At 40.3% G+C, this 25,630-nt stretch overlaps 1 protein-coding gene across 16 annotated transcripts in view; it reads right to left on the bottom strand.

The window, feature by feature from the left end:
* TTLL5 (tubulin tyrosine ligase like 5) overlaps positions 1-25,630 on the bottom strand; it is a 306,774-nt gene that overhangs the window by 60,432 nt on the left and 220,712 nt on the right. For all 16 annotated transcript variants that reach the window (XM_060295064.1, XM_060295066.2, XM_060295069.2 and 13 more), the window contains one exon: positions 18,737-18,954. In XM_060295064.1, coding sequence (XP_060151047.1) covers positions 18,737-18,954 — 218 coding nt within the window. The remainder of the gene's footprint in view (positions 1-18,736; positions 18,955-25,630) is intronic.

Raw genomic sequence — 25,630 nt, 5'->3', positions numbered from 1 at the left:
GAAGAGAGGTCTCATTTGAGGTTGACAACCTGTCTCTTAATAAAGCTAATACACACCTTTTTTCCCTGCCAGCATCAGAATTAATCACTGTTTCTTCAACTGTGCACCAAATGAAGTAGCTGGCTTGTCACATAGAATATGCGTCTTTAAGCATGAGAATTACACATAGTACAGTGGGATGCTCTTCCTATAAGAGAAGCATGCATCTCCCATCTTGTCCTGAGGGGAATATCAAGTAGAATGAGCCACTATCGAAACTGTACTTTCTCTTTCTCTCTGAATAGCTGAACGTGCGAAGTTAAATGTGTGTTGGACGCAGCTACATTACCTGTGGTGTTCTGATCACAGTACAAATGGAATACAAAGAGGTGGCTAAAGATGAGTTCAGAAAAATGAGTTATAAAAGTATGCAGGGACTTCCCTGGTGATCCAGTGGGTAAGACTCCCCGCTCCCAATGCATGGGGCCTGGGTTCGATCCTTGGTCAGGGAACTAGATCCCGCACGCATGCCACAACTAAGAGTCCCCATGTCACAACTAAGAGCCTGCAAGCCACAGCTAGGACCTGGAGCAGCCAAAATAAATTAAAAAAAAAAAAAGTTCAGGAGTTTTGCGGTGAGAAATACTGAAAAGATGGGATGAGAACGGTGCCGTTAACGTTATATCACACAAAAGTTAGAGTTCAAACCAAGAAGAGTGCTAGGTATGACTATCTGATCCTGTAGTTTTCCTTAATTGTTATTCTCGGAAATGGTGCAAGTTCTAGGAGACGGAAAGGAGATGTAGTCAAAGGTTGAGTGTTAGAGGCTTACTACAATCTCAGCTGTGGTCATGGGCTTAGTTCAGACCCTTCTCTGCAGGTGAACTGTCTCTAATCATCAAAAGCTGCTGAAGGACAGGATTCCTGATTGACGGAGCCACTTAAAAACTGAAATAAGATATGTGGCCATATACAGTGGCAATGAAGAATTAGAAGACCTCCATTAACAGTGACATCTCCATGAAGGCAGGAACTTTCCTTGGGACGTGTTCATAGCTAGTACTTAAAGAGTTTCCTTAAAAATTAAATACGTACTTCCTAACCCAGAATTCAATTCACTTGCTCCATTTCTCTCTACTCCTCTTGCCTCTTCCATTTTCCTGCAGCCCAAGAAAGATCCTGATATGGGCATTGAGGGGAAACAGCTCTTCTGGGCCTTTCAAAGATGTTGTTCAATGATATGTTACAAACAAATCATATCTCTGTAAGTGGAAATATTGTCTTTAATAAATACTGCATTTATTATTTTGAAAGACTTCTTGTAGTGCAAGTCTCTACTTAGGGAATACAAGCTGATCAAACGGCTGGCTAGCAGTTCCACTGGCATCAAGACCACACCATACAGCAGGCGTATATAACATGCCATCACCAAGGAGGGTTATAATGAGTAAAACCCCCATTATCCATTTTGCTGGTAAGGGTGATGTGTCTTTTCATGGGTCTGTATTTCCTTTATTTGTGGTTTCCTCCCCACACCCCACCCCAGGCCATTATTTTAATCAGTGGAAGCTTTCCTGAAAGTGATATTCTTTCTTTAAGATCTGTTTTGTTCATTACTTCACAAGGTTGACTGTGGTTTGGTGCTATATTTCAAGGCTTTCCACATCTCTAACACAGAGGTACTAGTTTTCTATTTAGTGAAAGTCTATCTTGGATTCATGTCACCACATCAGGGACGACCCTTCTGTAGAAGGAAGGACATACAAAAGGAAAATGCTCAAGATTTTACAGAAAGAGTAGAGCGAGAAATGCTGATCTTGTCAGGGTGTGGCAAGTGGCCACGGTGGCATCTGTGAAGGTCCTGAAAAGAAAAACCCTCAAACTTGATTATTTTTGTAAAATACCGGTGACAATCAACCACTTTTCAATTCTCAAAGGACAGAGGAAATCCTAAGATGCAAGTTAGGTTAAAGAACTGAATTCCAAAAAAAAGACTTTGACTTTTCTTAGTGAACATTTACTCACAGATTAAATGTCTTATAATTTTCCTTACAACATACCTACGTGCACACAAGTGTTTGTGTAATCCTGTCCAGGGATTACATATGCATTTCACAAACAGAAGCTAACATGTTACTCCTTAGCAAATAACAATTAGAACATTGTTAATGTGGGTCTGGTTCCAAAACCAATTCAAGAAACATTTAGTGGGCTTCCCTGGTAGCGCAGTGGTTGAGAGTCTGCCTGCTGATGCAGGGGACACGGGTTCGTGCCCCGGTCCGGGAAGATCCCACATGCCGTGGAGCGGCTGGGCCCGTGAGCCATGGCCGCTGAGGCTGCGCGAGAGGCCTGCGTACGGCAAAAAAAAAAAAAAAAAAAGAAACACTTAGTGAGGTTAACTTGTGTGTAGTAGTGGTGCACAGACTCATTTTATAAACATACTACACGTGATCTAATCCATCATATTTCTTGGTACATTCCTTTTCATCCCTAATATTATTTATGTGGGACTTTCTCTTCTTCTTCTTTATTAGTCATTGCGAGGTAAGCCTCGCTATTGTTTGCTGTCAATTTCATTCATTCCTGCACCAAGTATTTAATGAACACCTAACGTGCCAGACACTGACTGAGGCACTGTTCTCTCATGTTCTCCCGTGTGCCAGGCTCTTCTAAGTGATTTCTACATTTTTATTATTTTATTTTTATTAATTTACTCTGTTGTTTCTTTTATAGCGTTTCAAGTTAAATGATTAACTCACTGATTTTCAATCCTTCCTGTCTTTGTAATAAATGTATCTAAGATTACAAATTTACTTTCGAGTAGTTTTGGCTATCCCACAAATTTGATATGTCATACTTTCATAGCCATTCAGTTCTAAATGTTTTATGATTTTCCTTATGACTACCTCTTTAACAACTATTACCCTATTTTAAAAAAATTTCAAACAGATAGGCCTTAAAAAAAACTATCTTATTATTTCTAAAGTAAGTATATTTATTATAGTTACAGAGTGTGATATTGATGTTTTGAAATGGGTGGAGCCTTCATTTGTGACACAGTATGTGCTGAAGTTTTATAAATATTCCACGTATACTTTAAAAGAATGTATATTATCCCTTTTGGGCCCAGGAGTCTGTGCATGGCTATTAATGTTTTCCTGTGAGTTGTGACTCATAACGGGGTTGTAAAATCAATTTAGGAGACACAATCAGCATTTTAAAAAGGATAGGAGCCCGTATCCGTAGCCCTCCCTCCCTCCGGCCTGAGTGAGCCAGAGCCCCCTAATCAGCTGCTCTTTTAACCCCGTACTGTCTGAGCAAAGAACAGACGCCCTCAGGCGACCTACACTCAGAGGTGGGGCCAAATCCAAAGCTGAACCCGGGGAGTTGTGAGAACAAAGGACAGAAAGGGAAATCTCTCCCAGCAGCCTCAGGAGCAGCGGATTAAAGCTCCACAATCAACTTGATGTACCCTGCAGCTGTGGAAAACCTAAACAGACAACGAATCTTCCCAAAATTGAGGAGGTGGACTTTGAGAGCAAGATATATTATTTTTTCCCCTTTTCCTCTTTTTGTGAGTGTGTATGTGTAAGCTTCTGTGTGAGATTTTGTCTGTATAGCTTTGCTTTCACCATTGGTCCTAGGGTTCTGTCCGTCCGTTTTTTTTTCTTTTTTTACTTAAAAATTTTTTTCTTAATAATTATTTAAGATTTTAATAACTTTATTTTATTTTACGTTACTTTATTTTATCCTCTTTCTTTCTTTATTTCTATTTTTTCTCCCTTTTATTCTCAGGCATGTGGATGAAAGGCTCTCGGTGCTCCAGCCAGGAGTCAGTGCTGTGCCTCTGAGGCGGGAGAGCCAACTTCAGGACACTGGTCCACAAGAGACCACCCAGCTCCACGTAATATCAAATGGTGAAAATCTCCCAGAGATCTCCATCTCAACGCCAAGACCCAGCTTCCCTCAATGACCAGCAAGCTACAGTGCTGGACACCCTATGCCAAACAACTAGCAAGACAGGAACACAGCCCCATCCATTACCAGAGAGGCTGCCTAAAGTCATAATAAGGCCACAGACACCCCAAAACACACCACCAGACGAGGACCTGCCCACCAGAAAGACAAGATCCAGCCTCATCCACCAGAACACAGGAACTAGTCAACTCCACCAGGAAGCCTACACAGCCCACTGAACCAACCTTAGCCACTGGGGACAGACACCAAAAACAATGGGAACTACGAACCTGCAGCCTGTGAAAAGGAGACCACAAACACAGTAAGATAAGCAAAATGAGAAGACAGAAAAACACACAGCAGATGAAGGAGCAAGATAAAAACCCACCAGACCTAATAAATGAAGAGGAAATAGGCAGTCTACCTGAAAAAGAATTCAGAATAATGATAGTAAAGATGATCCAAAATCTTGGAAATAGAATGGAGAAAATACAAGAAACGTTTAACAAGGACCTAGAAGAAGTAAAGAACAAACAATGATGAACAACACAATAAATGAAATTAAAAGTTCTCTAGAAGGGATCAATAGCAGAATAACTGAGGCAGAAGAACAGATAAGTGACCTGGAAGATAAAATAGTGGAAATAACTACTGCAGAGCAGAATAAAGGAAAAAGAATGAATGGATACAGAAGATGTGGCACATATATACAATGGAATATTACTCAGCCATAAAAAGAAACGAAATTGAGTTATTTGTAGTGAGGTGGATGGACCTAGAGTCTGTCATACAGAGTGAAGTAGGTCAGAAAGAGTAAAACAAATACCATATGCTAACACATATATATGGAATCTAAGAAAAAAAAAAAAGGTCATGAAGAACCTAGGGGTAAGACGGGAATAAAGACACAGACCTACTAGAGAATGGACTTGAGGATATGGGGAGGGGGAAGGGTAAGCTGTGACAAAGTGAGAGAGTGGCATGGACATATATACACTACCAAACGTAAAATAGATAGCTAGTGGGAAGCAGCCGCATAGCACAGGGAGATCAGCTAGGTGGTTTGTGACCACCTAGAGGGGTGGGATAGGGATGGTGGGAGGGAGGGAGATGCAAGAAAGAGATATGGGAACATATGTATATGTATAGCTGATTCACTTTGTTATAAAGCAGAAACTAACACACCATTGTAAAGCAATTATACTCCAATAAAGATGTTAAAAAAAAAAGTCATTTCTAAAACACAAGTCTTTAGATTAGAGCAGACATCACAGTCTTTCTTTAAACCCAGTACCGTTTCTTTCGCGAGGCTGTTCGCAAGATCTAGCTTCTCAAGTCTTAGAAATAACACCTTGAGACTGAAATATCAAACTCTACAATAAAGAAGGAGCCAGCACTTAATACTATCTCACTTGAGATCCAGTCAGGAAGATTTGGGTAAGCCTGAATGAACATGAACAATTACTACGGCTCTTCTCCCTTGGGTGTTATGACCATGGGTCAGTTGGTGTGAACTGTTCTGGCCTCCATGGCTTCACCTGTTCTACGAAGTTTATAGTTCCAAAGTGTCATATCCTAGGGAGAGTTTAAAATCCCAGTGAGAGAAATAGGATCATCCCCAACTTTACGGACTAGGTACACTCTCTCAAGTGTTTTCATGTGTAATTATGCTTCAGTGCATAATGTCTGTGAAAACAAAATAATAATTAATAAATTAAAAGGATAGGAAGTAGTATTTCGTGAAACTTTTATTTCATATACATAGAGATATTTTTACTGGGTTGCATATAAAATGTATTTTTAAATTATGAGTGGTGGTCAAAAAAGATTAAAAGCCACTTACTAAAGCAAACTGTTAATTCTCCATTTCAAATATTCAAAATCTTCAGAAATTTTTGTTTGAGTTACCTGTCAGTTAATGATAGAAGTATACTTAAATAAATTACTCACCATGATAATTTGTGAATTTCTCTTAAATAATTTGTTAGCTTTTGATTTATATATTTTGAAGTTATGTTAAGTGCATACAAGTGCTTTTCTTTATCCCTATCAATGATGTTTGCTTAATTTTATCTATGGATATACTAGTTTTCCTTCTAATTAGTATTGCATGGTTTACCTTTTTCCAATCTTTGACTTTTCTGCAAGATTTTACTTTAGGTATGTCTCTTTTAAGCAGCTTATAACTGAGCATTTTAAAAAATGGAATTTGGTAATCTATCTTTTAATACAAGAGTATAATCTGTTAACATTTATTGTGATTACACATGTGTTTTACTTTATCTTAGTTTAAATTTTCCATTTACCATCTTTTTCCTTTGCTTTTTTTCCCCTTCATTTCCTGCCTCCCACTAGATTCACAGAGTTTCTACATTCCCTTCTCTTCCCCTCTGTTGGTTTGAAAGCAATAGACTGTATATTAATTATTTAGCTATTATTTTCTAAGAAAGTATAAAGCCATTCAGTATTCTGTCCTGTCCTTAAACTTGACACAGATCTGTTATACATTTACTATCCACTGACTACTCTTGTCCCTGACTCCTGTTGTTGTCTTAAATGTGTTTTATCTTCTTAAAGAAGACCAACAATTATTTTTATAGTCACTAACATTTATAGACATTTTATAAAATTTTTGCACTTCACTGTTTCATGTTATTCTGTGTTCACTTTTATCTTTGCTACTTCTTTCAGTGAAGGCCATGGGTGGTATACTCTTAGACCTTGAATATCTCAAATTATTTATTTATTTTGCGGTACGCGGGCCTCTCACTGTTGTGGCCTCTCCCGTTGCGGAGCACAGGCTCCAGACACGCAGGCTCAGCGGCCATGGCTCATGGGCCCAGCTGCTCCGCGGCATGTGGGATCCTCCCGGGCCGAGGCACGAACCCGTGTCCCCTGCATCGGCAGGTGGACTCTCAACCACTGCGCCACCAGGGAAGCCCTCAAATTATTACTATTTTTTGCCTTCTTTCTTGAATGACAATTTAGCTATATATAAAATTCTAGACTCAAAGTTACTTTATCTCAACACTGTAAAGCTATTAGCTCTCGTCTTCTGCCACTTATTACTTCTGAAGAGAAGAATGCTGGTATTCTGTTTTCCTTTGTAGTTAAAGTGAATTTTCTTTCAGATAATACATGAGACTCCCCATTTATGCTTGATGGTCTGCACTGTCACTATGATGTGTCTAGAGGTGCATTTATTTTGGTACAAGAAATGATTTTTTTTTTTTAGCTGAGGACTCATATCTTTCTCCAGTTCCAGAAAATTCTCAGCTATTTTTTATTTTTTTTTACATCTTTATTGGAGTATAATTGCTTTACAATGGTGTGTTAGTTTCTGCTTTATAACAAAGTGAATCAGCTATACATATACATATGTTCCCATATCTCTTCCCTCTTGCGTCTCCCTCCCTCCCACCCTCCGTATCCCACCCCTCTAGGTGGTCACAAACCACCTAGCTGATCTCCCTGTGCTATGCGGCTGCTTCCCACTAGCTATCTATTTTACGTTTGGTAGTGTATATATGTCCATGCCACTCTCTTGCTTTGTCACAGCTCACCCTTCCCGCCCCCCCATATCCTCAAGTCCATTCTCTAGTAGGTCTGTGTCCTTAGTCCTCTCTTACCCCTAGGTTCTTCATGACATTTTTTTTTCTTAAATTCCATATATATGTGTTAGCATACGGTATTTGTCTTTCTCTTTCTGACTTACTTCACTCTGTATGACAGACTCTAGGTCCATCCATCTCATTACAAATAACTCAATTTCGTTTCTTTTTATGGCTAATATTCCATTGTATATATGTGCCACATCTTCTTCATCCATTCATCTCTTGATGGACACTTAGGTTGTTTCCATCTCTGGGCTATTGTAAATAGAGCTGCAATGAACATTTTGGTACATGACTCTTTTTGAATTATGGTTTTCTCAGGGTATATGCCCAGTAGTGGGATTGCTGGGTCATATGGTAGTTCTATTTGTAGTTTTTTAAGGAACCTCCATACTGTTCTCCATAGTGGCTGTACCAATTCACATTCCCACCAGCAGTGCAAGAGTGTTCCCTTTTCTCCACACCCTATCCAGCATTTATTGTTTCTAGATTTTTTGATGATGGCCATTCTGACCGGTGTGAGATGATACCTCATTGTAGTTTTGATTTGCATTTCTCTAATGATTAATGATGTTATTTTTTAAAGTATTGCTTGTTCATCTATCCTTCAGCTCTCTCTTCTGATATTCCTATCAGAGTTACATGTCATGTTCCACAAGATACTGTTAGATACATGATCTAACATGTCTGACCATTCAAAAATATTAATTTCATCTGCAAGGAATTCATGGCCCAGTTGCTGATTCTGCCGGCAATCCTTCTTAATATTAGATTTATTCATGCGTTTTAGAATTTTGGTTTGCAGGCTCATTTTGAATAGAAATCACTTCCCCCCTTTGTCTCCCTACTTGCTCACCCCTCCCTGTCTGAAGATTTTACAGTTGCCTCTACCCAGTCCCCCTGACCCCAGTCCAGAACCAGACTTTACAGTGGTATTCTGGTGCCCCTGCCTCAGAGATAAATAGAAATCCAGGTGAGTTCTGAGACATGAACAGTTGCAAGGGTATTTCATTATCTTTCTAACTCTGTAGGCCCATAGCCTTATATAAAGATGGAGCCTCAGCCAGTGGGTCCATGTCAGCTTTGTCAGTCTCCCTGTAGAAGAGCCCAGTGCATTCTTTAGCTCAGGATTTTTCAACCTTGGTACTACTGACATTTTGGACTGGGTAATTCTTCGCTGCGGGGAACTGTCCTGTGCTTTGCAGGACGTTTAGTAGCATCCCTAGACTCTATTCATTAGATGCCAGTAGCAACACCCCTCCCCCTCCCCCCCTCCCCCCCGCTCAATTATGACAACCAATGACTCCAGACATTGTCAAATGTCCTCTGGGGGGCAACATCACCTCCAGTTGAAAAAAATCACTGTTTTATTTTCTACTAAGGAGTCTCTCCTCTCGGGTAGGGTACTCTCAGGCCCCAATATGCCACAGGAGCTGAGCTCCAGGCTGCCACCGCCTGCTTCCACAGCAGGGCTCAGAAAACTTGCTGCTTCAGCCTCATTCACTGATTGCTATTCATTTCTGTACACTTTGGGGCCAAGGAGATGCTTCCCTTGTTTCTTTTTTCTTCTTTAAGCTTTTTATCTATCACTGCTATTTGAAGCAGAGGCGGAATACTAAGTGAGAACTTACGGAGCCAACTTGACTGGAAGTCAGTAAGTCCAAATCTAATCTTTTGTTTTGTTTGAAACTAAGCCTTTGCCTTCAGTAGTCATCAGAGTTATTAGTGTTCAGGAAATCAGAATGTGTGTGAATTTCCATAGCCTTGCTAGCTAGAGCCAAATCATACTTATGAATATCAGTTTACTAACAACAAAAGTGAGATTTCTTTTAACAGGGAACAATAACGGCAGCAGGAATTACAAACTACACCAACCGGCATGCAATGGACACTTAATATATGTCAGGGAAACACACGATCTCCTTTAATCCTAAGAACAGCTCCACGACGTAGGTAATATTTTGCAGATAACAAAACAGAAGCTTAGAGGTATCCCTAAATAACAGTCAATTAAGTAAAGGAGCCAGGATTCAAGTCTAATTCGAAATCTTGGGATATTAGCAGTTGTACTCTACTGCCTCCCATACACTACTCTACATGGTCTAAATAACTAACGAAGAGATAATTGTTATTTAGTGATCCTTGATGCATTCACCTTGATGCAAAATACTACGGTGCCACCATCTCTATCTTCACCACCACCTCCTTCACTACCATTTCCTGAGAACTTATCATGAATATAAGCCATATCAGGGGCTGAACTTCTCTCTTGTCTCTCAAAAACAACCTTCATGAAAAGAGGGCTCATGTCTGTCTCGTCCACTGGTGTCATCACCGATATTTACAGCAATGCACAGCAGTGAACATTCAGTATATATATGATAAAAGGATGAAGACAAGATATCTGTCCCTAATAGACTTAACGAAAAGCAGAACACATATGAAAAGGAAAAATAAGACAAGGAGGCAGATGGAAGAGTCAGCTGAGGAGCTGAGAATGGGGCATCTGGTCAAGCTGTGTCAAGATGATAAATTAGAACCTGATCTTGAATAAAAGGCAGGACTTAGATTCAAGATAGTTAAGGGCATTCTGTGCAGGGGGCATGACATGAGCAGGTAGGAACAATGAATGGAGCCATGTGTGAAGCAGACTGGAGACAGGACGGAGGACAAACTGCAGAGGGCTTCAATGTCCAGAGTAAGGACTCTCAACTTTACTTTGAAGGCAGCTGGAAGCCTCCAAATATTTCAGGAAAAAGGTTCAAAGAACTACTTTAAAGACGATATTTTAAAATTGCTTCCTAGGCCTACGTGTGTACCCTATTTCTTTAAGAACCCATTTGGATAGTTTAAAAACTTCTACCTTGTTCTACTTGGTTTTTTTTTTTATTCAAGAACCAATTTTGATAGTTCATATTTTTCAAAATATTATCTTTCATCCAGTTTAAAAAATTTAGTAGCATACGATTGTGTGCAGTGTCCTCATGATTTTTCAATCTCCCCTATATCTACTTTTAAAAACTTCTATTTTTAATTCTCTTATTTTTCTGGCAGAACTGTGTTTATTTTCTCCTTCCCTGTCCCCCTACCCCGAACTAAACAAGGTTTTGGATTTAACTAATTTTGCTGCTTGCTTTTCAGTTTATATTGCTTTCTTCTTGATTTCCTTTGATCTGTTTTTCTTAGCTTTGTTTTATTGACCCTTTTTTAACTTCTAGAGATGGAAGCTTAGTTCAGGTATGACAAATATGTGGCGTGCATACTCACTACGCTCAACATCAGACATTACTAATCTATCACAGCACTCTGTCTTGCTGAGCTCACAGAAGTCCTCATAATTCTTTTTAACCTGACACTCTGCTGTAATCAGCTGAAACCACTATATTGGTTGAAGCTAATTTGCCATTTGTATCTTGGTTAATCTCTCTACAATCTTTCCATATTTAACACTGAAAATAATTATGAATTTACCTTTGAGTGCATCTTTGCCTAAATTTCAAATATAAGTTTTGATACATATAATTCTTTTTCTTGTTTTTAAAAATTATTTCAGCTTTATTGACTTGACATATAAAATCACAAGATATTCAAAGTACATTGTGGTGATTTGACATACATATGCATTGTGGAAGGATTCCCCTATCTAGTTATTTACCTCACATACTTACCTTTTTCTTTCTTCTCCTTCTCCTTGGTGAGAACATTTAAGTTCTACTCTCTTAGCAAATTTCTTTTATTTTTTTTTTGCAGTATGCGGGCCTCTCACTGTTGTGGCCTCTCCCGTTGCGGAGCACAGGCTCCGGATGCACAGGCTCAGCGGCCATGGCTCACGGGCTCAGCCGCTCCACGGCATGTGGGATCTTCCTGGACCGAGTCACGAACCCGTGTCCCCTGCATCGGCAGGCGGACTCTCAACCACTGCGCCACCAGGGAAGCCCTCCACTTGTTTATTTTTGCTTTTGTTGTCAAATCCAAAAACTCATCGCCAAGACCAAGTCAAGGAGATTACTGCCTTTGTTTTCTTTTAGGAGTTTTATGGTTTCCATTCTTACATTCAAGTCTTTAATTCATTTTGAGTTAATATTTGTGTATGTTTTAAGATAGTAGTCCAGTTTCATTCTTTTGCATGTGGCTATTCAATTTTTCCAACACCATTTATTAAAGAGACTGTCCTTTCCCCTTTGTATATTCTTGGCTCCTTTGTCGTAAATTAATTGACCATACATGTCTGGATTTATTTCTGGGATCTCTATTCTGTTCCATTGATCTATGTGTCTGTTTTTATGCCAATACTGTTTTGATCACTGTAGCTTTGTAATATCGTTTCAAATCAGGGAGCATGATGCCTCCAGCTTTGTTTTCCTTTCTCAAGATTGCTTGGGCTATTTGGGTCTTCTGTGGTTCCATACAAATTTTAGGATTTTGGTTCTATTTCTGTGAGAAATGCCATTGGAATTGTGATAGGGATTGCACTGAATCTGTAGATTGCTTTGGGAAGTCTGGACATTTTAACAATATTAATTCTTCCAATCCATAAGCATGGAATATCTTTCCATTTATTTTTGTCTTCAATTTCTTTCATCAGTGCCTTATAGCGTTCAGTGAACAGATCTTCTCACCTCCTTGGTTATATTTATTCCTAGGTATTTTATTCTTTCTGATGTAATTGTAAAAGGCACTCTTTTCTTAATTTCTCTTTCTTATAGTTTATTGTTAGTGTAGAGAAATGCAACAGATTTCTGTATATTAATTTTGTATCCTGAAATTTCACTGAATTCATGTATGAGTTCTAACAGTCTTTTGGTGGGGTCTTTAGGGTTGTATGCAACCTGTATGCAATATCATGTCGTCTGCAAATAGTGGCATTCTGCAAATAGACAGTTTTACTTCTTACTTTCCACACTGATGCCTTTTATTTCTTTTTCTTGCCTAACTGCTGAATAAAGGTGGCTAGAGTGGGCTTTCTTGTCTTGTTCTGATATGTACAATTCTTATTTTCAAGGTAGTTTCCGAAATAATTTTGATCCAAGTTACTTAAAAGAATGTTTTAACATTCTAAAATTATTTGGACATTTGTCTGTATTTTTAATATCTCATTTTATTGTAAAGTGGTCAGAGAATGAAGACTGTATAATTTCCGTTTTTTTAGGATTTACACTGAGATAGTTTCGTTTTGAAAAATACTCCCTGGGAGCTCTGCAGGGCATAAAATTGCATGTCTGTTAATCTTATTAATTATATTGTTCAAAACCCTTTATGTCCTTATGTTAGGTCTATTTTGCCTATAATAATGACTATTCTATTCTCAATCTGGAATTCACTATTGTAGGTTGAAGCTATCTTTTCTCTCATCATTTTTACCTTTGTATACCTTTTCCTCAGAATTTTGGCAGAATTTTAAAAATCTGTCCTGAATTTCATTAATTCAATTTTCTGCAGTGCCCAATCTCGATTCACTGTGTTCAACCCAATTTTTCACTCAGGTGTTCTCATTTCCATTTAATCGTTCCTGACCCCAGACTGCTTGCTCTCTCTTAGATAGATTTTTCTAGCTCTACACACCAATGCACATTAGGGATTTTCTAAAATGTTGTTTTCTTTCTTGATTAAACTTATTTTGGAGGTTGGCAGCTCCTCTGAATCTTCTCCACGGAGCTTTCTTTTAAGCTATACTATCTACTCCCAGGCCCCAAGATTTTAAAATATTTGCTCATCCTCGGAGAAGAAAGTCTAAGTTTGCTAATAAGGACCGAGGATTACAGAGAAACTGATAGGAATTCTATCAAAGGCTATTTTAAGTTTCTGTCCAAACCTTTAAAAAAGGGATTTTCATAATCAGATAAGAAAGAAGGGAAGTGAGAGATGGGAAATACCCAACATTTATATTACCATTTTAACATCCCAGCAAGCAGGAATGAGAAGTAAGATTTTAATTTAAATTACCTAAGTATGAATCACCAAAGGAAGATCATCATTCTATGACTCTCACGTATTTCTCTCCCCACTGGACCGTACATATCCCAATGGCAACTTTTGGTTAGAAGTGATTACTAGTACCTAGTTCTCTGACTGATGTCATCGTCGTCATGCCCAAACCAATTCCTAAGATCTCCTAATGCCACCACTGAGGTCCAAACGCTGAGGCCTGGTAGAGGAAAGGGAGTCTAAGTGGTGACTCCTCAACGGGCCCTTAGCTCTTTCTAGCCCCAGGCCTACCCCTTAGAGTGAGAGGGCATTGTCTGGTGTATTCCAGGGCTCCCAGTATTTTCCTACACTGCACTCCCATAGACAGGCAGTACATAAAGCCCTCGATGTTGTTGTTCTATGCAATCCTTCTTGTGCTACATCTAACAGACACTTCCCCAACACCGCAGTATGAGGGTGACACTAATTCTTCCTCCTCTTGCGTATTTCATTGGCCACTTAAGTGGTAAAACTGGCGTGGAAAGGAACGGAAGTGAGTTCCTAAGTGCTGACACTGCATTTTCCCAAAGGCAGTATTTTAGGATGATTAATCTGCCACTTGCTGTACAGAATGGATGTGAATGGACTGGTGGGGGGGTGGGGGAGGGGTCTGAAATCAGTGGTCTACTGAGAAGAGTATGGGGTTAGCACAGTGGAGGATATGAATTCTGGCTTTGGTTCTGCCACAGACCATCTGTATATCTTGCTACACCCGAAGCCCGACATTGTGCCTTCATCCAGGCCTTTATCTTCCAGCACTGAAAGTCTATAATTATATATTTGGGAAATGCATAATTTAGAAATTTTATATTTAAGGATGGATATGCTACAGATTCAATTATATTTCTTGAAACTACACATAATAAAAGGCTGAAAGGCTGAGAGAAGATGGTTAACCTATAATATGACATCTTCAGTGATCACATCAAGACCCTACTTTAGGACCGTTGTAACTCCTGATCACTTTGCCTCCTGTTAATGACTCATATGTTAAAAAGATATAGCATATTTTTTTCCTGATCCTTATTTTTATATTTTTCTGACATTAACCTCTGAGCACCTCCAGCACATTGCTGACATCACCAAATGTTCCAGTCACATTAATTGGTATTTGGTTTAACATGCTCCCGGGCTCTCGATTGCTTTCCTCCTTCCTACTCCCTAGCAGCCTTTAGCAAACACCACTGTCCTGGGTGCTGACACTGAACAGCAGTTGACTTCAATTTCTACTGAGGTCACCCTGAGGCAGGATATCCTAAAACCTGGCAAGGAAAGGTAACCCCAGCTATTTAAAGAAAAGTCCTTTAGTTAACACATTATTGACTGGGGGATTTTTGCAGAAACTAATGCCTGTGGCCGTAATACGTCTCCGGTCAAAAATGTGTTAAGTCTGGTGTTTCTCATACAGTTTTCTTTCTTCAGAGAAGTCCCAAGGTAAACAGCTTTGACCCTGCCCTTCCAAATTCATCTCTAGTCTATGAGTTTTGCCCACCTCCCTGGCAAACTTTAATCATCTCAGGTTTCTTTCTCCATATTTCCTGGAGAGTGTGATTCTGGCTCTGGAAAAAAAAGAGGTCTTTTACAAGGAAGGAACAGTTCATATGCATGCAGTTGTTCGCAGGCTGTCATCCTTCCTAGTTCAGCTGACTGCTTGGAAGAAATACCACAAATAGTTTTGAAAGGAGGATCTGAAGTTGGTACTAAATTATGAAATGTTACAAACATTAAAGAGGAAAATCAAAAAAGGGTATTGGCACCATGGAAAAGGTAAAAAAAAATTCTAAACCACTCTCTTCACAGAATTGACAAGTGAGATTTAGCTAAAGGAAATATAAATATATGAATTTGAGAACTGTAACAAAGAACTGTTGGGCCAAGAAAGGATGAGGAAAATGGCCGTAAAGCATCAATATTAAAAAACAAACGTGTTCATTAAAAATCTTTCAACAGAATAGACTGAAAACAGGTTATTTTGGTTAATTATTCAGTGGGGACAGTGGGTTTTGTTTTACAGATGGGAAGCTGAAACCTTTAGAGGAAAAGTGACCTGACTACTATCATAAAGAAACAGGACCCCACTGTTCTGATTCTCAATTCCCTTTGCACCAAAATCCAAACGACATTCCATCTTTTATGTTCCATTGTTCTCTAGACTCAACCCTCTAGGATGTGGAAACTTTGATGCTCTTGGAAATTGCTTCTATATTTGTCCAGTGCCAACTGCTGTGCTAGGAGAAGCCTGAAGTTCAACCAAAAACACAGGGCTTGGCACGGTCAAAAGCTCATCACGACTTCTCATTAGCTGTGTCTCTTGGGACAACTATGGCATTCCTGAGTGTGACTCTGTATCTCCCTCCAGTCATAACTGAGGGTTCCTGATTAATCTGAACTGAGCCCGAATAAAGGCCGCAATAAGCTCCGAGCAAATGAAGCAACACATCTTGCAGGAAGAAAGTAAAAAATTACATGAAAATTTCTTGAAGTGCCAACTTAGTATTAACCATAATACCTAACATTTATTTAGCATTTATTATGTACCAGGCACTGTATTTGTGCTTGACATTCATTAATTCATTTATTTCTCTTAAAAACCCCATGAGGCAGGTACTATTATTATCCCTATTTTAAATAGGAAACTGAGTCCCACAGATGTTAAGTAACTTACTACGCTTGCTAGGAACAAGAATTACTTCAGAACAATAAGAGTAGTGTATCGACTGATACTCAGGATCCTGATTTCGGGAGCCATGAAAGGTTTCTCTAGATTAAAAATAACTTCATCAATCCAAATACAGTATGGAGTTTAGTTCATAGTAATGTACCGATGACAGTTTCTTAGTATGGCAGTCTTCAAATGTACCATGGCAGTATAGGATGTTAACCGTGGGGAAAACTGGGTTTATTTATCTTTATGTGTACTATCTTGACAGCTTTTCTGTAAATCTAAAATAATTCTTAAATAAAAAGATTATTTTTAAAAACTTTATCTAGATACTTCCTAGGGGGAACTTTTCATTGAGTCAGTTCAGAGAAAAACAATGCTATTCTTTTTCCTAAGAGTCGGAAGCATATTGAAAACAGCAGGGGCCTCACGGCAGTTTACATATAAGGGAAAGGATGTTCAGGTCTCCATTAGTGCTAACTTGTTTAGCTTCAGAGACTTGTGCTAGAGTTTTAAAGGCAAATTGGAAACTATTTCCTGGAACAACGCCTCATAGCATGCCTTTTGATACTTGGATTATATTTCTTAAATTCTGAAGAAATCTTGCTTCCCCCCCTCTTCTGTGCTTTTTTGGTGCTGAGCTGCTTCCGGTTTTCCCACACTCCTGCCCGTCAGAGAGAAGAAACCACAAAAATGCAGCAAAGCAAAGTTTGTCCATAGAGCTGCAATTCCATCTCAGAAGCCTGAAGTGCTCTCCTGCCAGCAGTGAGTTCAGGGCAGTGAGTGGGGTCCTCGAATGTCCAGCCCTGCTGCCTGCTGACGAAGCCCCCCTCTCCACCAGCAGACTAGCCACAGGGGCACCACGGGCCATCTCAGCAATGATTGGAACAGCCACAAACGAGGAGCACACTGGCAAATTCAACATTCATATCCAACTCACTGATATTCCCACCTAACTGTGGGCTTCTCAAACCTGGGAATGAAAGTGTGGTTTTGGAATGCTTATAATGGTTACTAAGGCTTACTGAGTTCTTAAGTGTGCTAGGTCTTGTGCTATGTACTTTACAGATGTTAAGTCTGCTAATATTTATCAACTGTCCTATGAAGCAAATACACTTTGTTATCCCCACTTCACAAATAAGGAAACTGAAGTCAAGAGTTTAAGTGATTTGTAACTTGTGGAAGATCTCACGTTAATAAAGTGTGTGTGTGTGTGTGTGTGTGTGTGTGTGTGTGTGTGTGTGTGTGTGTGTGTGTGTGTGTGTGTGTGTGTGTAGGGGGGGTGGGTGGGATGGGACACAGGCAGGCTGGCTCCAGAGGCTGCACTCTTAAGGATTCAAGGCTATTCTTTCTAGGGTGAGGGACCATACATCCTTCTGATCGTGCTATTGGCTCTCAACCACGAACTGCAGCCTTCCCACTGCCCTCTCCTACTGCTCCAGATAGTTCTATAAAGTCATTACGATGCCTGTTATTCTTAGAACAGTGCTTGGCACTTGGTAGGCACTGAATAAACGTTTGTTGGATAAATGAATAATGGCAGCAATACTATTAAAACAACCACGAGGGATTGTTTTCGATCCAAATCCAGAATTTGATTCATTATCCAAGGGGGGAAAAACACTAACTGCTTTTTCTATGCCCTAGGATTCCTTCTTACAACTAAAACTGACTTTGTGAAGGACAAATGAATGGGGAGCCTCAATGAGAACAAGAGAAATGCACAAACCTCCTCTAGGCCTTTGTCCATCAGGGAATGCCTGCCTCTTCCAGACATCTTTGATAAGTTCCCCAATTTTAAATGGAGAGGGGCTGTTAGAACCAGCACTCCTTTTACCAGTCCATTTCTGGTTTACTAGGGAAGATGGCTGGAGGTACAGTGAAGGACGTGACCTAAAAAACGTGATTCAGGTACGGAAATGTCTTTTTTGAGGTAAAACAGGTAGATGACAAAAGGTATTAGAAACATTGTTGCTACACAGAGCCTGATGACTAAGGTCAATGAAGTTAATCCCTCTAATGAAATCCCAATCCTATGTCTTCCCTTTCAAATGCCTAAAAATGAAGAAACAAGGGTGGGGGTGAGGGAAGAGTATTGCATTTTATCTGAAATATATATGAAAAGATCTAACTCTGTAGAATGACCAAAAGAAAAACACATCCAGGAGGAAGTTTTCATTTCCTCCCTCCAAGCCCACAGTTCAGCACTGTTACCCAGTGCACTGTCTGACTGAGGTTCCTGCTAGAGGCCAGAAGAGTTAGTTAGCAATGACCCTGAACCCTGCCGGTGGTAGCACTCATCACAACCACTGGGGAACATAAAAGAGCAGTGCCTGCCCCTCCCACAGGACACAGCCTGGACATTGGCCATGTTGCAATAGCTCCCCAGGTGATTCTAATTTGTAGCCAGGGGCTGAGAACCAGTTAGCCTTTATTCCCCATCAGGTGTTCTTTTCAACATTTCAGCACAAACTCTCGAGCCTCCAGAAATAGAGAGTACTGTTTGCATAGAATTGACACAACTCAGAAGAAACTGAACAGAAGATTACTGAAAACTTACTTGGAAGCCCTCTGGGATGCTGCCTTTCTGAGGACTTGTTTGTGATTGGACGGGGGTTTGGGGACCAGGGAAGAGGAAGAGCTTGGAGCCGGCACCACTGTTTGTGGCAGAGTGGTTGGCTTCTGGCCACTAGCTGTGGCGCTTGAAATTCTGCAAGCTGCACCGTTATTTATTGTCCATAAATTGGAGTTAGGTAGTGTCTGGCTGCCAAAGATCACCTACGAGAAAAAGAAAAAAATGAAAGATGGAGATGCCCTTCGCGAATTAGTTTGCTGTAAGTCAGTAACTGGTTTGCAATTCTGAGGTGGGACAAAAGGAAATGGGAAACCGTTAAAATTAAGTAATTTTTAAGGAAAAACTTCTCCTCCAATAAAGCCAATGCAGGTTTAGGTTCAGGGAAGGAAAATCTCTTTTAGCAGAGAGTTGAGATTATCTTGCTGAAAGTACACTGGAGTAGGACTCAGGGCGGCTGGGTACTATGTATTGTCCATACGCGTGAACTAGAGAAGCATTTGGTCTCTCTCAGTCTTAGTATCCCTTCATTGTTAAAGTCAACAAGTATTTAATGAATGCCTCTTGCTGGGTATCGAGTACTAGAAATACAGCACAGAACAAAAGTGACTTGAAGCCTGACTCAATTCCAGCCCACTCCCAGAACTCTGAACTCCTCTAGAAGGTTCGTACCTTGGAGGAAAGGGAAGGAGCCAGTGTGGCGTAGTAACACCTTGATGACCTAAAGATTAACATAAAACTACACTTGAAAACACTTTCAAAGTAAAATTACTACATGAATAGTAGTTACTATATACAAATACCAGAGCAAAACAAGGGTATTTTCGCTCAGAGGGTAAGCCTACAACTATTAAATAATGACCTAAAAACCATCTAGATGTCACAAACACCAACATGTACCTGCAGTAAGGATGTATTTAATTGTACACTTCCTCAGGGAGAGGCTTAAAAAAACTCTTACAGCTTAATTCACCCCATTAGAAATAGTTTTTTTGTGTCCCAAATTTTGTTCCTGATTCTTCAATTGTGTTAACACTGCTTTCAATATGCATTGCTTCATAGAAGCTTTAAATGTAAAATAATATTAGGAGGAAAATAGTATAATTGACAAAATACGTAGGACTTTTTATTAAAAGGATTTCTGGCAACTGATACCTATTTGTAGGCACGACATTTTAAGAGGCATGGAAGAAATGTCATTTCCTCATGGCAAGGCCTAAAGGAATAAGTTCAGATGCTCTTACATTCACCTTTTAGGTGAACTTCACCAGGTAAACTTATTTTTTAAGATATAAGAGACAAACTGGGTAGCTTTAGTAGATAAATGTTAACCAACCCTTCTATACTCATGCCTTGGAAGGTCCCATTTCAGGAAACTGTGTCCAAGGGCTCCGGGCTGGGCAGGTATGAGTGGGGATCAGGGAGGGGGTCTTGTGTGGAGGGAATGTGTTTGGCTGAGAGGCTTGACAAAGAGCACAGTGATTTCAGAGGTGGAGGATTGGGGCTTTTTCACACAGACCAACTGGACTGAGATGTTCCCCGTCTCTGGAAACCACCCGAAAGGGAACTGAAGAGCTGTTCGCTTGCCTCTATCTCTGACCACAGAAGGGGAGCTGAGGAAGACCTGAGCCCAGGGGCAAAGCCAGGAGCCCGGGGCTGCAGAGTGTGTACATGGGGGTGTACATGGGAGTGGGGGAGGCGAGGGGTTGGGTGATCTGCAGAAACCAAGGGGTGCAGCAGAGGCCAGCTTGTGGGGACTGGCTCAAAAACAAACCCACTCCTTTCAAGCACTGTTTCCATATCTGAGGGCCTCAGAATCTGTGGGAGAGATTCAACTGGGAGGAAGGAGGGAGGCAGGAGAGGGCTAACCTAGGCTTCTATTTTCACCACTTCCTCCCAATAAGTGAGCTTAGACTGAAGAGTGCTTGAAAGATGCCTCATTCAGGGTGGGGAGAAGACCAGAACTCAGAACGGGGGCTGAAGAGGCCTATGTCGACCATCCATAAACACGTTCACTGGATGAGTAGTAGAGGAGGAAAACCACTGTTAGTGAAATGCTCTTGGAAATAAAAACATTCTTTACTGAGTTAGATTTTTCACACTGTGACAGAACTGCCATCAGTAAGAACATCTATTCGATACATGTTGCCCTGGTGACAACCGTATTTCAAATTCATTGAGTTTTTCTTTTGTTAAAAAATCTTCCTGGGACATCTAAATACAAATAAAAAGATGAATAAAAAGAGCAAGATCAGAACAGTGAGTATAGTAAGCTTCTACGTGAGTAAAAAAGAATACATACAAACATACATTTATATGCCAATACACACACACAAACATAGATACAATGTTGGTATCTGCACAGAACAATTTTGAAAGGCACTTAAAAATAACTGGCATCCTCCATGGAAAAGAACTGTTAGCTAGGGGTCAGGGGGAGAGGGAAACTAAGTTTTTACTATATATCATTTGTACCTTTTTGAATTTTGTACCATCTATATGTAGTTATTTATTACAAAAATCAATTATTGAAAAGTCAAAAGGAAGTCAAGTTCTAACAAGATTTGAGCAGGTAACAGATTAACTTTCTGAGTACAAATCAAAGTATCCAAATGAAAACCAAGTTTCAGGCAGCTCGTTCTAGGACTTGCCATTAGACTGGGTTGAAGAAGGAAGTGACTGTTCAACACTTACTATGGCTACAAAACCAGATTAGGTCATCAGCGAAAAGGAGACACTCAGGTAAGTGGAAAGGAGCATGGCTCTGCAGCCAAATGTGCTTGGGCTCAAATGCAGGCTCTGTCACTTATACACTGGGTGGCCTTTTCAAGTTACTTAACCTCTCTGAGCTTTAGCTTCCTCATAAAACAATTATAATCACTTGGCTGGATTGTTGGGGATTAAATGAAGATCACATAAGTAAATGTAGCCCAGGCACTCAGGAAAGGTTTCTTGAAATAAATCAAAGTGCCAGGCACACAGTAGAAACTGAAATGCTCCCTTCCTTCCCAAACTACTGCCTTTTACTGAGGAACCAAAGGACGGGCTGATATGTAAGTGCTTATCTGTAACGACTTGTGAATGGTAGTTGGTTCTACGTTTTTCAACATAGTTTTCTAGTCTTATAATGATGCTCACTAGCTGCAAAAACAAACTCTTAAAGTGAAAACATATGTGTAGGTTCCCCAGCTCATATTTACTCAATTCTCTTTGGCAGAAATGATCTTTCCCTCTTCTAAATGCTTATAAAAATGTATTTGTATGTGTCTTATCACATTTAGCACATTCTACCTTGTATTACAGGCACTTATATATGTACTTTTTTCTGCTTCTGAACAATTCATACTGGAAATGCCTGGATTTATATCTGATTAATTTTTGTTTCACTAACTGCCTAGTAGAATGCCTTGTGCATAAAAGGTGCTTAATAAGCATTTACAACATGAATGGAAAAAAAAACCAACTCACATTATACCAACTATTGATTTTTTTTTTAAGCATCAGTTAAATTCCTATACAAGAAAATAGGCAAGTTTGTGTTTACATAGAGATGTAATCTTGTAATAGGACCATTCTCTGGAGTTTGAATAGTGCCTAGCGTGGTATGTGTTCAACTTATACTCAGCCACAAAATGTAAGTAAGCCCTTCTATAGACCCCAAACAAAAATAAATTCACCTTCCTAGATGCAAATTTTGTGGCAGGACCTTAGACACCAATGTTCCATAAGTAATAAGATCAGTCTTTATCTCAAAACACAAAATAAAATAAATCAGAAGAATTTATTGCTTAGGAGACTCACTTGCTTGGGTACTAATAATTCTTCCTTTCTTCCCAATAAAACTGCCCTGATTTTGTTTGGGTAATAATGTGTGCCCAGCTAAAAAATTATATTTCCCAATCTCTCCTGTACCTTGAGATAACCATGTGACCTAGTTCTGAGTTGTAAACAGAAGTTTCCAGGTACGGGTTCTGGGAAAGCTCTTTAAAGGGGGCAGACTGGGTTGGTTGGTGCACAACTTTTGCCCTTTACTGCTCTTCTTCTCCCCACCCAAAACATGGATATCTACCTAGAGGTGGACAGGCACAGGTAACTTCCATAGGGTGGAAGTTACTTGTTAACGGACCGCAGAGGAGAAAGACAGGAGGAGCACGGGTTCCTGATAGCACCACGGACTTTAGGAGCACCTAGCTCTAGATTTCTGACTATACTGGGGAAAGAAAATAAACCTCTAACTTGTTTAAGCCATGGGTGTGTGTGTGGGGGGGGTGCCCTATTACATGCAGCCAAGTGGAACCCTAACTGAGCTGAGATATGATTCTCAATCTACCAAAGAGTCAAGCTTGTTTCAGCCTCAATGTAACATGTGCTGCATCTCAAAAAAGCAGATACTTTTTCCAAATACAGGAAAAAGCTTCCAGGTTCTCATTTGTTGTTTGGTGATCATATGCTCATATACTGAATGGGTAATGAAATTATTACAACTCTATGCCATCCAAAACTCCCAAAAGTCAGTAATGTGGACAAGTCCCCAGGTGTTTCACCAAAGCCAAGACTAAGTGGAATGAGATTAAAGTAATCAAATCTGATTAAGAAGCAAACCAGGAAAGTATTCAGGTAATGTTAAAGGCAGACATATAAATAGATGTTTTTAGACTACTGGCAGAAATCAGCCTCCCCAGGTACACCCCGTAGCCTGTATTGGCCCTAATCCAACAACTCTACCAATGACAGATTGTATGAACTGTTTTGTCCTGATATTCATTCAAAAATAAGCAGAAGAATTATATAAAGTTCTCTCCATATAATTTCTAAAAAATGTGAGGTTTGGATATACAGTATTAGCACTCTGCACTTGTGGGTTAACCCAGGGATGGGGGCTGCACCGTCATCAGTCAATGTCCTGGGAATGTGAGAACTGTATAAGCACCAGCTGTATAAGACCTGGTCAACAAGCACAAGCCCTTTGCTTCCTTATTGGGTGTGGGAAACAGCAATGCCTCAGCAAGGAGACTCAGAGAAAACCACAGTTTGAGCGTTGGCTTGGCCACAGACAAAAGACTGGAAAGGCCCTCCTTCTCCCACAACAGAAGGGTACTCGTGGGTGGGAAGGAGGAATTTCTGATAGACAGAACACAGACTGAAACTTGGAAGGTCACAGGGAAGCAAGATCTGAGCTCTCTTACTAGAAAGATAACACTGTTCAGAGATTAAATTCTGGGAGTGTGTTTGTGTGTGTGTGTGTGTGTGTGTTTTAATTCCTTCCAGAGAAACACCCCTTTTAGCCTTTACTCAGGCTTCTTGGTGATGGAGTAGAGCTGGATGCCTCCCTGCGGTGAAATATCAATAACTCTCTAATTCATTTTTTTGAAAATTAAGGGGGATGAAGCAGGTAAATGTTAACCTCTATTGAGCGGGGTTAATGTCTCTTTGTACCCCTTTTACTCTGATATCAGAAGACCAAACATGTGGGGCATTATTCTCCCCATATGAGATTTTTATTGTAACTTGGATAAAGTTCCCATTATGTAGCATACAAAGCCACTTCTAGTTCTGGCAGCTCAAGTACTGGGATGGTATATCTTCCTGAGCAGGTAAGGTGCTAAGCACTCATCCTGCTACAACCAGGCCGAGAGCTGTTCAATGCAAAGAACACATTTCGTCTTTTGTGCAACCGTATGATGCTGTAAAAAGCTCAGGGCCAGGGTGAGGGTGAGGGTAGCTGTTTCTATTTTGGCAAAAGCAAGCTTCCAAAAGGCCTTTGTCCCACCCTGCATGCAGTTCTTGGCTGTCTTCCATTCACAATGTTTGTCAGCTGGAACAAGATTGAAAGCCGAGCAAGAGAAAGAATACAACTTCCGGTACTGCAACAAGGCACTGGGCAATGCTAGGACCTCGACAGGGATGGGGCAGAAACCCTGAAGATGCTCCCGTTCATACACAGAGAGACTGAGGACACAAGCACCTAAGACAGGACTTTGAGATGCCAAAGAGATTGGAAGTCCTGTGGCATTCCCTTCCACTTCTAAAACAAATGAAGAAGCTACTTCTCCTATAGCAACAAGGAAAGAAGGCTCTTACTAGTGCAAATCACCTATTCTAAAGGATGTGAATATAGGTGCTTACGTGGACAGAACAATTTAGAAGAAACTATTATTCACCAACCAACTGAAAACACTGTGCTTCAGGCAGCCCCTAAAACAACTGTACCTTCTAACATCTGAGAAACAATGCAGGCCATTAAAAACAGATACTCAAATATACTTACATGCCTCAGACTCCTGCATGTACGCAAACCAAAGATACCAGCAGTGTCTCTGAGTTGGGTTTTCAATAGCATTGAGACACTTGAACAGATCTTGGGCTAGGTGTGTGTTACAACCAAAGAAGTCCAACTATGAGGCAGCTGGCTAAGGCCAGGGCTGCAGCCCGTGATCAGAAAACCCAGTGAAACTAGCCCTAAGACATCACATGGATGACATTTCCTCACTACAGGCCCACCCCCCATTCTGACAACAGAACTAATAGTCATACATCGGTAGAGGCTCATAGTCTGATGGCAAATTTAGACTCCTATGACTGTAGACTCTGCTTTGCTTTCTATTTCTTTCTCTCACAATGCCCAGCAATATTTGGCAGACCAAAGGTTTTTTGTTTTTTTGAAACACGTTCATTACAAAAAGGAAAAGTTTTAAAAGTCATTTCGGGGCTTCCCTAGTGGCGCAGTGGTTGAGAGTCCACCTGCTGATGCAGGGGACATGGGTTTGCACCCCGGTCCGGGAAGATCCCACATGCTGCGGAGCTGCTGGGCCCATGAGCCATGACCGCTGAGCCTGTGCGTCCGGAGCCTGTGCTCCGCAAATGGGAGAGGGCACGACAGTG

This window comes from Globicephala melas, chromosome 2 (genome assembly GCF_963455315.2).
Source record: "Globicephala melas chromosome 2, mGloMel1.2, whole genome shotgun sequence".
Classification (NCBI taxonomy): Eukaryota; Metazoa; Chordata; class Mammalia; order Artiodactyla; family Delphinidae; genus Globicephala; species Globicephala melas.
The sequence above is the reverse complement of the archived record's forward strand: the minus strand, read 5'-3'. Positions and strand labels throughout refer to the sequence as shown.